The 15,563-nt window shown below is 49.3% G+C and overlaps 1 protein-coding gene across 4 annotated transcripts in view; it reads right to left on the reverse strand.

The window, feature by feature from the left end:
* The window catches only part of pparab (peroxisome proliferator-activated receptor alpha b), a 185,045-nt gene that overhangs the window by 122,545 nt on the left and 46,937 nt on the right, over window positions 1-15,563 (reverse strand). For all 4 annotated transcript variants that reach the window (XR_015081333.1, XM_086008854.1, XM_086008856.1 and 1 more), the window contains exon 2: window positions 15,078-15,305. Coding sequence is in view for 3 of the 4 variants with exons in the window: in XM_086008854.1 (XP_085864980.1) it covers window positions 15,078-15,279 (202 nt within the window). In the remaining variant the exon portion in view is untranslated. The remainder of the gene's footprint in view (window positions 1-15,077; window positions 15,306-15,563) is intronic.

A 15,563-nucleotide genomic window follows, 5' to 3' on the forward strand; every position in this document is an offset into this window, starting at 1 on the left:
GTCTCTCTCTCGCTCTCTCCCCCCCCCCGTCTCTCTCTCGCTCTCTCCCCCCCCCGTCTCTCTCGCTCTCTCCCCCCCCCCGTCTCTCTCTCGCTTTCTCCCCCCGTCTCTCTCTCGCTCGCTCTCTTCCCCCCGTCTCGCTCTCGCTCGCTCTCTTCCCCCCCGTCTCTCTCTCGCTCGCTCTCTTCCCCCCCGTCTCTCTCTCGCTCGCTCTCTTCCCCCCCCGTCTCTCTCTCGCTCGCTCTCTTCCCCCCGTCTCTCTCTCGCTCGCTCTCTTCCCCCCCGTCTCACTCTCGCTCGCTCTTCCCCCGTCTCGCTCTCGCTCGCTCTCTTCCCCCCCGTCTCGCTCTCGCTCGCTCTCTTCCCCCCCGTCTCGCTCTCGCTCGCTCTCTTCCCCCCCGCGTCTCTCGCTCGCTCTCTTCCCCCCGTCTCTCTCTCGCTCGCTCTCTTCCCCCCCGTCTCGCTCTCGCTCGCTCTTCCCCCGTCTCGCTCTCGCTCGCTCTCTTCCCCCCCCCCGTCTCGCTCTCGCTCGCTCTCTTCCCCCCCGTCTCGCTCTCGCTCGCTCTCTTCCCCCCCGTCTCGCTCTCACTCGCTCTCTTCCCCCCCGTCTCGCTCTCGCTCGCTCTCTTCCCCCCCGTCTCGCTCTCGCTCGCTCTCTTCCCCCCCGTCTCGCTCTCGCTCGCTCTCTTCCCCCCCCGTCTCGCTCTCGCTCGCTCTCTTCCCCCCCCCGTCTCGCTCTCGCTCGCTCTCTTCCCCCCCGTCTCGCTCTCGCTCGCTCTCTTCCCCCCCGTCTCGCTCTCGCTCGCTCTCTTCCCCCCCCGTCTCGCTCTCGCTCGCTCTCTTCCCCCCCGTCTCGCTCTCGCTCGCTCTCTTCCCCCCCGTCTCGTTCTCGCTCGCTCTCGCTCTCTTCCCCGCTCTTCCCCGCTCTCGCTCTCTTCCCCCCCCCGTCTCGCTCTCGCTCGCTCTCTTCCCCCCGTCTCTCTCGCTCGCTTCCCCCCCGTCTCTCTCGCTCGCTCTCTCCCCCCCCGTCTCTCTCGCTCGCTTCCCCCCCCGTCTCTCTCGCTCGCTCTCTCCCCCCCCCGTCTCTCTCGCTCGCTCTCTTCCCCCCCCCCCGTCTCTCTCTCGCTCTCTTCCCCCCCCCCCGTCTCTCTCTCGCTCTCTCCCCCCCCGTCTCTCTCTCGCTCGCTCTCTCCCCCCCCATCTCTCTCGCTCTCCCCCCCCCCGTCTCTCTCGCTCTCTCCCCCCCCCCGTCTCTCTCTCGCTTTCTCCCCCCCCCCGTCTCTCTCTCGCTCGCTCTCTTCCCCCCGTCTCGCTCTCTTGCCCCCGTCTCTCTCTCGCTCGCTCTCTTCCCCCCCGTCTCTCTCTCGCTCGCTCTCTTCCCCCCGTCTCTCTCTCGCTCGCTCTCTTCCCCCCGTCTCTCTCTCGCTCTCTTCCCCCCCGTCTCGCTCTCGCTCTCTTCCCCCCCGTCTCGCTCTCGCTCGCTCTCTTCCCCCGTCTCGCTCTCGCTCGCTCTCTTCCCCCCCGTCTCGCTCGCTCTTCCCCCCCCCGTCTCGCTCTCGCTCGCTCTTCCCCCCCCGTCTCGCTCTCGCTCGCTCTCTTCCCCCCAGTCTCGCTCTCGCTCGCTCTCTTCCCCCCCGTCTCGCTCTCGCTCGCTCTCTTCCCCCCCGTCTCGCTCTCGCTCGCTCTTCCCCCCCGTCTCGCTCTCGCTCGCTCTCTTCCCCCCCGTCTCTCTCTCGCTCGCTCTCTTCCCCCCGTCTCTCTCTCGCTCGCTCTCTTCCCCCCGTCTCTCTCTCGCTCTCTTCCCCCCCGTCTCGCTCTCTCTCTTCCCCCGTCTCGCTCTCGTTCGCTCTCTTCCCCCCCGTCTCGCTCTCGCTCGCTCTCTTCCCCCCCGTCTCGCTCTCGCTCGCTCTCTTCCCCCCCGTCTCGCTCTCGCTCGCTCTCTTCCCCCCCGTCTCGCTCTCGCTCGCTCTCTTCCCCCCCGTCTCGTTCTCACTCGCTCTCTTCCCCCCCGTCTCGCTCTCGCTCGCTCTCTTCCCCCCGTCTCGCTCTCGCTCGCTCTCTTCCCCCCCGTCTCGCTCTCGCTCGCTCTCTTCCCCCCGTCTCGCTCTCGCTCGCTCTCTTCCCCCGTCTCGCTCGCTCCTCTTCCCCCCCGTCTCGCTCTCGCTCACTCTCTTTCTCTCTTCCCCCGTCTTGCTCTCTTCCCCCCCCGTCTCGCTCGCTCTCTTACCCCCCGTCTCGCTCTCGCTCGCTCTCTTTCCCCCCCCCCTCGCTCTCGCTCGCTCTCTTTCCCCCCCCCCTCGCTCTCGCTCGCTCTCTTCCCCCCCCTCGCTCTCGCTCGCTCTCTTCCCCCCCGTCTCGCTCTCGCTCGCTCTCTTCCCCCCGTCTCGCTCTCGCTCGCTCTCTTCCCCCCCCGTCTCGCTCTCGCTCGCTCTCTTCCCCCCCGTCTCGCTCTCGCTCGCTCTCTTCCCCCCCGTCTCGCTCTCGCTCGCTCTCTTCCCCCCCCGTCTCGCTCGCTCTCTTCCCCCCCGTCTCGCTCGCTCTCTTCCCCCCCGTCTCGCTCTCGCTCGCTCTCTTCCCCCCCGTCTCGCTCTCGCTCGCTCTCTTCCCCCCCGTCTCGCTCGCTCTCTTCCCCCCCGTCTCGCTCTCGCTCGCTCTCTTCCCCCCCGTCTCGCTCTCGCTCGCTCTCTTTCCCCCCGTCTCGCTCTCGCTCGCTCTCTTTCCCCCCGTCTCGCTCTCGCTCGCTCTCTTTCCCCCCCCGTCTCGCTCGCTCTCTTCCCCCCCGTCTCGCTCGCTCTCTTCCCCCCCGTCTCGCTCTCGCTCGCTCTCTTCCCCCCCGTCTCGCTCTCGCTCGCTCTCTTCCCCCCCGTCTCGCTCTCGCTCGCTCTCTTCCCCCCCGTCTCGCTCGCTCTCTTCCCCCCCGTCTCGCTCTCGCTCGCTCTCTTCCCCCCCGTCTCGCTCTCGCTCGCTCTCTTTCCCCCCGTCTCGCTCTCGCTCGCTCTCTTTCCCCCCGTCTCGCTCTCGCTCGCTCTCTTTCCCCCCCCCTCGCTCTCGCTCGCTCTCTTTCCCCCCCCTCGCTCTCGCTCGCTCTCTTTCCCCCCCCTCGCTCTCGCTCGCTCTCTTTCCCCCCCCCTCGCTCTCGCTCGCTCTCTTTCCCCCCCCTCGCTCTCTCTTCCCCCCCGTCTCGCTCTCGCTCGCTCTCTTCCCCCCCGTCTCGCTCTCGCTCGCTCTCTTCCCCCCCGTCTCGCTCTCGCTCGCTCTCTTCCCCCCCGTCTCGCTCTCGCTCGCTCTCTTCCCCCCGTCTCGCTCTCGCTCGCTCTCTTCCCCCCAGTCTCGCTCTCGCTCGCTCTCTTCCCCCCAGTCTCGCTCTCGCTCGCTCTCTTCCCCCCAGTCTCGCTCTCGCTCGCTCTCTTCCCCCCCGTCTCGCTCTCGCTCGCTCTCTTCCCCCCCGTCTCGCTCTCGCTCGCTCTCTTCCCCCCCGTCTCGCTCTCGCTCGCTCTCTTCCCCCCCGTCTCGCTCTCGCTCGCTCTCTTCCCCCCGTCTCGCTCTCGCTCGCTCCTCTTCCCCCCCCCCGTCTCGCTCTCGCTCACTCTCTCTCTTCCCCCGTCTTGCTCTCTCTTCCCCCCCCGTCTCTCTCTCGCTCGCTCTCTTACCCCCCCCGTCTCTCGCTCGCTCTCTTCCCCCCCCCGTCTCTCTCGCTCGCTTCCCCCCCCGGTGTCTCTCTCGCTCGCTTTCCCCCCCCCCCGTGTCTCTCTCTCGCTCGCTCTCTTCCCCCCGTCTCTCTCTCGCTCGCTCTCTTCCCCGTCTCTCGCTCTCTTCCCCCGTCTCTCTCTCTCTCGCTCTCTTCCCCCCCGTCTCTCTCTCTCGCTCGCTTCCCCCCCATCTCTCTCATGCTCGCTCTCTTGCCCCTGTCTCTCTCTCGCTCTCTCTTAACTCCCCTCTTTTGTCCATTTTCCTTACTTGGGACATTCCTAATGTTAAAGGCACTATATAAATGCAAATTGTTGTTGTGTGTTTAGCAGTACTTCAGGACTTTTCTTATCTTTCAGTTTGCTGAAGCTTCTATACTTGAAATATTAACCTACATTTTCTCTTTACAGATGCTGATGGACCTGCTGTGTATTTCCAAGAATTTCATTTTTATTTCTGGATCAATGTCCCGGTTCACATGTCCCTGACGACAAATAAGGTATTTTCTGTCTGTTACAATGCAACAAAATTATAGCTAATTAAAGTACTAATTTGGATTTTATGAACACTAGTACATTTCTCATGAGCATTCTGAACTTATGCACAGAGTGGTGCTTGGGTCATGCACCAGAGTGGTGCCAAAAAGTAACACTTGATAATTATGGCCAACCAGATGACCTAGTTTAAACTAATTCCATCAAAGTGAGGCTGAAAGAGCCAAAGGTTTTTATTCTTGCCTTTTGAAGAATCTTTATCTTTTACCTTTCAAATTACAGCAAGGAGAATGAGTTGCCCAATGAACGCCAAAGAATGGAAAATACGTATTGAATTCCATTTCCTAAAAAGACAAAGATGCTTTGTTACATCTGGTGCATGGGTGAAGTACTACTCTGGTACCCAGGCTAGAATGCCCCATGGAAAACATTGTACTTGAATTCTCTCACTTTTATACTAGTTTCAACAACAAAATGAGATCTGGTTGGTCATATAAGTTTTACTTTCTGTCTTCAAATTCAATTAGCTACTTTAGAAAGAATTAACTCCCTCTTTTGTACTATATCAATTTCACTTCTCACAATGATAAATTCCTGATAAGCCCCACATTTCTTGAGGGGGGAATTTGGCTCGTTAGCTGTTTATGCACTTGGTCCAATTGGTAATTAAGTGCTTTATTAGATGATCGAGGTCCTTTATCAGCTCCATTTATCATGCAGTTAAGTGGCTGCTTTGCATGATCATAATGCAGTCAGTCTTACTTTGATGGAATTGATTTAAATGATTATGCTGCTGGTAAAATGTTCAAAGACTTCCAAATGTCACAAATTTACTATCAATATTAAAACAATTAGTATCACATGAGAATTAGTACCACATTTGATTATTTCTTCTATAGTAGGGTAAAGGCGGCTTCCTTTATTTTCTCTGGGATTCTGTACACCTCATCCGGGACCAAAATAAATACATTTAACCCACAGGTCACCATTGAGATGACACCTTTCGGAATGCTCACTTGTTTAAGCTGCCAAGTTATCTCAACAGATTCAATTTCCATGTCAGCATGAAAAACATGACAAATTTGAACTGTTGCAACCAGGTCAAACATCAGTGATCAAATTCCTCCTAAATGGCCAGGAAAATGGTCTCTAAAAAAAGGGTTTGAACAAACGAGCGAATTTTAGTGCGAGTCCCAACTCTAAAGGTAGATTGGTGGAAGCAAAGGAAAACAGGAAAGTCTGCTGCTTGAAAACAAAATATATAAAGAGCTAAATATAAAGAGTAGATATAATATAAAAATAATTAGTGAATAGTATAAGGACAGCACATTTTCCCCAGTTTTTTTAAGCTGTATATATTTGATTACTACAGCAATACTCTTGGGGCTCAATTTTTATAGCCCTGAGGAGGCGGGTCAGCTGTGAAAATTGGAAAGCTGCAGGAACGGCAGCCCCAAAAACTAAGGCTGCACCCAGGTTCAATGAAGGCTCTCTCCAAGCTCTTGTTGAGGGAGTTAGAGGATATCAGGAGCTCCTCTTCCCTGGAAACGGAAGGAGGAGGCCACCACCCTAAAAAACACCACCCTAACCCTGTCGGACATATCGTCCGGCGATAGGTCAGGGGGCTCAACTGAAGTTTGCGAATAGTGCACTGTGCATGGCGATGACGTGATCGCTGGAGGCGCAGCACCGCGGGGCGCTACCGGCTACCGTCACCACTAACCTCCTGCTGAATTTTGCAAGAGGCGTTAGCGGCCCCCCACCACCCCACCCCCACACCCCCCCCCGGGCGCTAACGTGAGGTGCAAAGCAACCCAATTTTTCCCCCTAAATCTCTTAGTCTCTTACAGTGTAGTCCCCGCCTATCTTCTCAGGAAGACGTCAAAGATCCCATGGCATTATTCGAAGAAGAGCAGAGGAGGTCTCCTCGTGTCCTTGCTGATATTTATCTCTCAGCCAACATCACTGAAACAGGTCATCTGGTTATTTATCTCACTGCTGTTTGTGGGACCCTGTGTGCAAAATTCACTGCTGCTCCTTCCTACATCACAACAGTGACTACATTTCATAGGTACTTCATTGGCTCTGAAGTGGTTTGAGATATCCTGAGGTCATGAAATGCACGCTATAAATGCAAGTCTTTTCTTTCTCTTTATGACTTGAGGAGACAGTTTCAATGCTTTCTTGCAGTAAGCTTTGGAGAGGTGACCCCTTGATTAATAACTTCTCCAGGCACTTACAGGAACAGTATGACCATGAATTGCTATTGGCAAAAGTCCAGCAGAGGAGTAAATATCAGCTCCAAAATAGAGATGTAAAGTACCAGTACAATGGTTGATGTCATATTAACTCTAGTGATATGAACCACAGCTAGTGGTTCCTGATACAGGAGTCAAGATTCATTTATGTTTTAGCCACATCAGTGATTTTTTACTTTGATTTTGGTGGGAAGCAGAGCAATACAACACCGCACCACAATATAATATAAATATGTAATTGAGAAATTAAATACTCCTAACCCAGCAAAGTGCTCTAATGCCACACTGGATTGTGTGTGGGGGGGGGGGGGGGGGGGAGAGAAGAGAAAGAGAAATATAAAATTGGCTGCGCTTAATAAGCTGGCATAATATGGAGTTGTCTTCAGAATGTGTTGACATTGTGGGATCATTGCTAATTACCCATTTTGAACTTATTGGTGTACTTCTGCTGTATTGTTCCAAGTCATCACTTGCTACCATGTTTTATGTTTTTCAAACTGTGACTAAAGGCAACCTCTGAGCCAGTACTTTATGTAGAAACCATTTTGAAATGATATTAAAAAATTCCACATCATACTGTCACATGATAATGGTAAAACTGATGTCACATCTGGATGATTTAAACACCTGCTCCCAACATGCAGTTTTGAAACACAAAATGGTAGATAAAACAAGGGTAAACGGGTAATTTAACATGGACCATGTATGCACAACCAGAAGACTCGAGCACAAAATCAACAAGACTAGAAATGCAGGATTTTCTTTGCACAGAGCACTGTGCATGGAATAGATTGCCTGCAAAAACAGTTAATACTGTGTCAATTTACATCTTAAAATAGCTAAATATAGGAATGGAATTGAAGGCAACCGATATAATCAAATACTTCATAGAACATATAATGGAAAGTTTTAACCCTACCTGCCCTGTGGAACCTTGGCAGGCAGGCAGTTAAAATCGGCAGGTGGACTTACTGCTGATGTCCCGCACTGATCCTGCTGCATCTGATTTTAACCTGCTCTTCTGAGCAGGTGGCAAAGACAACCCTGTGAAGCCAGCATGGTCCTTCTTTAAACTTGCAGATTGTGGTACGATGATGTCATCAGGACTTAACTGCAATTTTAACTGTGACCTGAGCGGGGAAGCAGTTGTGGCTTTTCTGCTGAGTGAAGACAGCGGGAAAAGGTTCTCGGACCAGAAGAGGCCCAAACAGATAAATTCTTTTCCTTTTTTTTAACCTTTTCTTGTGGGGCTTGGAAGACCAGTTGTACTGCTCTGGGCCTCACAAGGTAAGTTTACCCCACCCTGCCCCAGGCTCCTCACAAAACCCTCCTGAAACCACCTGCCCGCAACTTACCTTGTTGCTGGCAACAGATTCCTGCCACCCGAAATTCCACTCCTGCCCGGTGGCCAGCTGCTACTTCCCGCCTATTTTAGGTCGGCATCTGACTGGTATGTAGATGAGGCCTAGGCGTTAAAATCACTCGCCACCTGCCTAATTGCTGCTCCCAGTTAAAATCGGGGCTTTGGGTCCTGTGCTGCTGTGTGAAAATCACATCTGCAGAGAGGGTGTAAGCGTAGACGTTCTGGAGCTTTCTTCAATAGTTTTGGGAGTTGGAGACATTTTGCAGAATTTTCTCTCCAGAGATAAAAGAAGTGGGGCAGAATATGCACATGCACGAAGAATGTCTGCCAGATCTCTCCACAGATCCAGTACTAACTCCTTGTTGTAGTATGGTTACACGAGCACACTCTGGTACTGCACCCAAATAGCAGCACTATAAGTGAATCAAGTCAGTGAGTGTTGGGAAGCTATTTGACCATGGAAGAGAGTCCAATCCTGTCCTGACATCCCCACGTCCACATCGATTATGAGAATAACCCGAGCTGATCTTTCCTTCTTTAACCCAGTTGCACTGACAGACTGCAGTGATCCTATGACCACCCCAACTGTGATTCGCTAACTCAGCGCAAACCAGGGATTCTAATTGGGACCTTTCTGATCCCTATAGTTCACCTACTTATTGCCTTAAGCAACTAATCCATTACAGAAGTCACTATCTCCCCGTTATGTGTGGAACAATATGGGTAAGTGTAATTGCCCTTTATTCACATAAAAGGCCTGACAACACCACCCAAGTGCCATAAAGGGCTGTCCAATATCCTACTTTGGGAGGAGGGATAACTAACATAGGTCAGCGGCAAGGAGAGCCACTAGTGTCCATTATTTCCCAAAAAAGTTTTCATGCTAGGTTCTCCTTCAACACCCATTCCAAATCGATGCTGTGTGGCAGGAACACTATTCAGGCACTCCAGTTAGGATGGTTGCCTAATTAACATAGATATCAGGGGCGTCATGAGCCTGGCTCATAGCTCGTGTGTAGGCTCCCAGTTTCCTCTGCTCTCATCAGGCGGGCTGGGTACCTCAAGATGCATTGCAGGCCACAGGCTTCTGCACCCAACTTTCCAAGGTGCCTGCTATCATACTACTGGCCCCAAAGTATATTCTACAAACAAAAGAGACATTTATAAAATTTAATTTAAATGTTCTCAACAGAATGAAATAATTAATTTGTCTAAAAGGGTAGGGGCTGGAACAAATAAGTAATTACAGAAGTATGTATTACATAGAATTACATAGAATATAGAATTACATAGAAGCAGGCCATTCAGCCCAACCCGTCCATGCCAACATTTATGCGCTACTCGAGCCTCCTCCCATCCTTCCTCATCGAACTATTAGAATAACCCTCTGCTCCCTTCTCCCTCAGATGTTTATCTACCTTCCCCTTAAATGCATCTATACTATTGACCTCAACTACTCCCTGTGGTAGCGAGTTTCACATTCTCTCTCTGGGTGAAGAAGTTTCTTCTGAATTCCCCATTTGATTTTTTAGTGATTATCTTATATTGAAGGTCTCTAGTTTCGCTCTTCCTCAAGTAAAAACACTCCCTGGGGGAAATTTGAATGTTCTGATGCGCTGGGAGCACACGCAAAACTCCACAGCGTGTGACATCAATGGCGAGTTCCCCGCCTGGAAGTCAGCCTGGAGTAGAAGCCGCAGCCCCACCCAGGTCAGACTCCCAACTTTGGCGGGGGGGGGGGGGGGGGGGTGGGGGGGGGTGGGTTGCTGGGGTGAAGGTGGGGGAGCTTGGGGGACGCACTCCTGCTTCTCCCGGCCCACAAGGATTGCTCCCCAAGGCTATCTTCACCTCGCTGTAGCTGCGGGGATTCCCCCGCCCGGCCACAGTCAATGGCACCCTGCACCATGGGAAAACCTGCTATCCTGGCAAAGCATGCTCGCTCCACCTGCTTCTCTCTGGCAAGAGAAGGAAATGTGGCTCTCCTTGCATAAAGAGCCTCACTCACCCCCTCTATACAGGAGTAAGGGATATGTTACAGATGTCGCCTGCTCCAGCCTGGAAGGAGCCCAATGTGAAGAAGTTCAAGACCACGGTCACCTTTACAGCCACTGGTAACGCCGTCCTCACCCTGGACGGAGGCTGCAGGTCTGCCTGCAGCAGGTGACAGATTTTTGTGAGCACCTTCTTAGTAAAACGGAGATATCACACACATGGTTCGTCGCTGAGGTCAAGGTAGGAGAATTACTCCCTGAAGACCCTGGATGGATATGGCCTCCTGCGGCGAGCCCTTCTGCCCCCTCCTACTCCTCTTCTAGCAGCTTGTCCTGCTCTGTGTCGCCGCTGCTCATTCTCCCTATCATGGTGTAGACCATGAGGGATACAAACTACTGCACCCATCTCTGGGAGCAACAGGTCTGAGCAGATCCCTTGTAAGTCAGTACCAAGTTCTTGAGCATACGCCACACCACTCCTTGTAGACTTTAGGCAACTTTAAAAGTCTAGAAAGCACCAAACACTTCTACAAATTCAGCATCGTAGGTAATGATGCCTTTAAATAGTGCTGATGTGGGGTCCTTCCTGCTGCTGAACGTGTGTTCAGCTGTGCGAGGTTAAGAGAGAGCATTAGCTCCAGCGTTGAAATCAAAAATGGCAGCGCTAGCTGTATCGATTTCTTTGTGGGTTCAATGACGAGACATTTATGAAAGAGAATGTCTTTTAATCTAAAGTCTGTTCAACTCTTTTTAACAGCATTACAGGAGACACCATGCTAGTGATCCCTCTAAAGTGAAACTAAAACTAAACTGCTTGTCTCTGTCACATGCCCTCTGCTGGTCAGGCATAAGTAATCAATACATGCAAATATGCTGGTAAGGCATCATAATCAAACAGGCAAATACCATCACTATTTGCTGATATCATTACATCTCCCTTTCTTAAAACAAAAGTATTTTACTTTTAACTAAACATGTTTTCTTTGTATTAATCTGCATTTTAACTGTAACACTTAATAAACTTACATTATCATTATCATGATCAAGGTTTTTTAACCTTGCTTTGTGTTCACATGAAATATGTCAATACACTAGAACTTGAAGAAAGAATAAGATAACATTACTTCCTTCTATAACAATAGTCCTTAAATTTGCTCACTGAGTCTCTCAGGAGGCTTCACGTGTCTTGAGGGTTTTCTGATTGATTGTCCTTGAATCCGAGTTGTTGCCTCAGATGATGGTTTCTCAGCTGTGTGATCAGGTTGTTCAACAGTATCAGTCTCTTGACCTGCTGTGTGATCAGGTTGTTCAACAGTATCAGTCTTTTGACTTGCTGTGGCTGGTCCCATGAGAAGATCTCGACGATTTCTTCTCAGAACAGCACCCTCATCCGTCTGAATGGTGTATGATCTTGGTTGAACTTCACTCAGGACAGTTCCCTTCTGAGTCCATATGGTAACCTTAGGAATCTGTATCTGCCAAATGGACTGTTGAACGTGCACAGTCTTGAACTTGCCTCGTCCAGTTTCATCTGCCAAAATCCTGATGATGCATCTAACTTGCTGAAATACTTTGCATTTGCAAACTGTGACATGATTTCCTCACGTGTAGGAAGCTTGAAGTGCTCTCTCTTTATTGCTCTGTTTAGATCTCTTGGATCCAGGCAAATTCTGAGCTTTCCATTCTTTTTGTCCACAACGACGAGGGAACTCACCCACTCAGTTGGCTCATCTATCTTCTGAATCACGTTCAGGCTTTCCATCCTGTCCAACTCTGCCTTCAGTTGCTTTTGAAGAGCAAACGGAACTTTTCTGCATGGATGTATGACCGTTGGCATACTTTTATCTACTCTGATCGTGTGTTCTCCTGGCAGGCAGCCTAGACCCTTAAATAGGTCATTGTACTCTTTCATGAGTTCATCATAGACTGTCTCTCCTTCGCTTTCCACAACGAGGACTCTCTTTACCAGGTTCAGTCTCTCACAGGCTATTAAACCTAGTATGGCTTGCACATCCTTTGGCACCACGATTAATGCTAGCGTGTGCTCTCTGTCCTTGTGTGTCACTTTGACAATGCATCTTCCTTTCACTGGTATATCAGTACCTGAGTATCCTGTCACTTTCACTTTTATTCCATGTATCTTTGGTCTGGGTCTAATTTTCTTAAAATCAGTCTCTGATATCACATTAACTTGTGCTCCAGTATCCAATTCAAATGGAATATGTGTGTCATTCACTTTTAGTGTCAACATCCAGTCTCTTTTTTCTTCTTTGTTTTCAGACACAACATCTACATAGAACTCCTCTATCTCGCTTTCATCTACTGTATGGACCTTGCTTTGTTGTGCTTGGTTCTTACAGCAACGGGCATAATGGTTGTTTTTGTTGCAACTATTGCATGTTTTACCATATGCTGGACACTTTTTTGGTGTATGCTGTGTACCGCATCGACTACATGACTTTCGATTGTCCCTTTCATTTTTGTTCGCTGGCCACGCCTCTTTTTTCACATTGGCGCTCTTTTTGTTAAACGGTTTGTGTCCGTTCTTTCTCACTGCATCCACGTTGCAGCTACTGTCACTGAACAGCTCCTTTGCCTGCAACTTCACAGTCTCTGTAGCCCTACACAGTGCTATGGCTTTTCCCAGGTCTAGATCTTGCTCTCTTAGCAGTCTTTCCCTTAGACCATTATCTGGAATACCACACACCAGTCTGTCTTTTATCAGCAAGTCTGTCAGTCCCCCAAATTCACATGTTTTGCTTCGGTTTCTCAGTTCAGTCACATACTGATCAATAGTCTCTCCCGTTTTCTATGCACATGTGAAAAATCTGTGCCTCTCAAACATCACGTTATGTTTAGGTATGCAGTAGGCCTCAAACTGTTCCATTATTTTATCTAGCTTCATTTTGTCTCCATCAGCAGCGAATGTGAAGTTATTATACACCTCCAGCGCTTCATCACCCACGACATGCAAGAACACTGACGATTTCTTTTTATCACTTTTCTCATCAGCTCCGATTGCCGCTAAATACAACTCTAAACGTTGTTTGAATCTCCTCCAATTTTCAGCCACATTACCTGTCAACTGAAGCTTCGCCGGTGGGTGTAATCCTACCATTTTTTCACTTCGTTAGCTATACTCCAATGGTAAGTAACGATGTTCTCTTTTGGCTTGCTAATATGTGGAGAGCTGATTTAACTTCAGATTTTTCCTCTTCATCTCTTTCAATCACTTCTGACACCATGTATCGATTTCTTTGTGGGTTCAATGACGAGACATTTATGAAAGAGAATGTCTTTTAATCTAAAGTCTGTTCAACTCTTTTTAACAGCATTACAGGAGACACCATGCTAGTGATCCCTCTAAAGTGAAACTAAAACTAAACTGCTTGTCTCTGTCACATGCCCTCTGCTGGTCAGGCATAAGTAATCAATACATGCAAATATGCTGGTAAGGCATCATAATCAAACAGGCAAATACCATCACTATTTGCTGATATCATTACACTAGCGTCAAATCAGCGTGCAACATCACTACATTCCTACTCTGAATACTCCCAGTGTCGACGCTAATGCCCTCATCAAAATGGCATCCGGCACGGCCTGCAGCAGAAGTGCGCGCACACTGCTTGGATACAAAATGGCATCCATAGTGCCGAAAAACCAGGCGCGCGGAGACGAATTTCTAGCCCAGAGAGTTTCAGTCAAGTATTCTTCTAAAAGCAAAAATTGTCATAATCTCTGGAGATGGGCGAGACTAATTCCCCCACTGCTCAAGCATTCCTAGCAATAGGTCCACTAGGATGAGCTTTTGACAGAATCCATGGATATCAACCTCCACTCACAGCCAAACTACCATTACGTTTGTTTTCAGTACTTTCTCTTCCAGCTTTATTTTGCTCCCAATTGTTTAAAAGATTGTGACCCAAGTATTTTTGCTATTGGCAATACATTTCACTGCTTTCACTTATCTCTAGAATTCCAGCAACAAAGGTAACGCCTGTGGAGAATACCTCTGTTCTCCATCAGTCATAACACCACTAGCTGCAATATGTAGTTCTTTATGGGAGTCACAAAGGTCAGATTCATACATGAACACACAAAAGTTAGAAAAGTTATCCTGACTCTTGGTTGGAGCACCTGTGTTTAAAAACATTTTCCTTAAACTGTCCCAGCTGTGTCCAATTCTGGCACCATACTTTAGAAAGGACGGGAAGGCTTTGGAGAGAGTACATAAGAGATTTACTAGAACGGTTCCAGAGATGAGGGAATACTGTTACATGGTTAGGCTGGAGAAGGTGGGGTTGTTCTCCTTAGAGTAGAGTAGAAAAGATGTGTGGGTTAGGTTGATTGGCTATGATAAATTGACCCTTAGTGTTAGGGGGATTAAATACGTGGGGTTACGGGGATAGAGTGGGATATGTGTTGGTGTAGGGGTTACGGGGATCGGGTGGGATATGTGTCGGTGCAGGCTCGATGGGCCGAAATGGCCTCTATCTGCACTGTAGGGTTTCTGTGATTCTGTGAAGGCAAAGAGGAGATTTGATAGAGGTGTTTATCTAAACCCTTCGTGATTTTAGAGTAACTAAAGAGAAACGGTTTCCAATGGCTGAAGGGTTGATAACCAGAGGACACATATTTAAGATGATTGGCAAAAGAACCAGAGGCGACGGGAGGATAAACTTTTGTACCCGAGTGGTTAGGATTTGGAATGCACTGCCTGATAGGATGGTTGGATACAGATTCAATAGTAGCCTTCAAAAGGAATTTGGATAATTACTTGAAGGAGAAAAAATTGCAGGGATATGGGGAGAGCAGGGGAGTGGGACTAACTGGATTGCTCTTCAAAAGAGCCGGCGCAGACGCGATGGTACAAATGGCCTCCTTCTGTGCTGGACCATTCTATGAGAGTGTAAGATCTGTATATTGGTAGCCCAGATATACAAGTTGTGCTGCCAGGCAGGCATGAAGTTGTGACCTATGAATTTAATTTTTAAGCTAATTTACATAACTTTCTATGGATTAATATCAGCCTGAAAACTAACTCAGGTGCCACTCGTTTCTAATTTGTCTAATAGCAATTCCCCTTTTTTGAGTAGATGGGCTGCAGTTGCCATAAACGGCTCTGTTCTATCTGTGGGCAGAATATTAGATCCATTCCAGTAAAACAGTTAAGCCTAATGCAACAATAGATCATATACTCAAATCATATTCACATGGACCAGCTCCCCACTCACTGAAACCTTTGGAAAAATTGTTGACCAATTGAAGTAAATCCCCCTACCTGGCACAGTTTCATTTGATCCGGGACCATTTCCTGAAGTCAGGTTCTCATCAACACTGAATGCCTCGGAGCTGTTGTCCCCCACAGATTGTGAAATGTCCTGTACATTCTCCATTTCCTGTACCAATTCTCCAGCCAAGGGGCTCCCACAGTCATTTTCCAGTGGTGATAATGGATTAAAGAGTATCTGGGTGTCTACCATTCCAGTGGACACTGTCTGGTATTAGTCTATAAAAAGAAAAGTCAGGTCACCAAATGTAAATTTTTACTGAAATTCAATTTATATCAAAATGATTATTCTATGTACCTGTAATATGAAATATAAATTATGTAGAGAATAATAAATGGTGGTCAGATTTCCCCCAATATTGAGGAATCCATGCCACCTGCTTTCTGTTTTGGAAATGAGCTCTAACTTTTTTTTTTTAATTATAAAACTGCAAGAATAGCAAACATGCCGTCACAATTGTCAAATGTTTTCGCCCT

Source organism: Somniosus microcephalus, chromosome 16, assembly GCF_052327205.1.
Source record: "Somniosus microcephalus isolate GS21.2 chromosome 16, FLI_Smic_1.0, whole genome shotgun sequence".
Classification (NCBI taxonomy): Eukaryota; Metazoa; Chordata; class Chondrichthyes; order Squaliformes; family Somniosidae; genus Somniosus; species Somniosus microcephalus.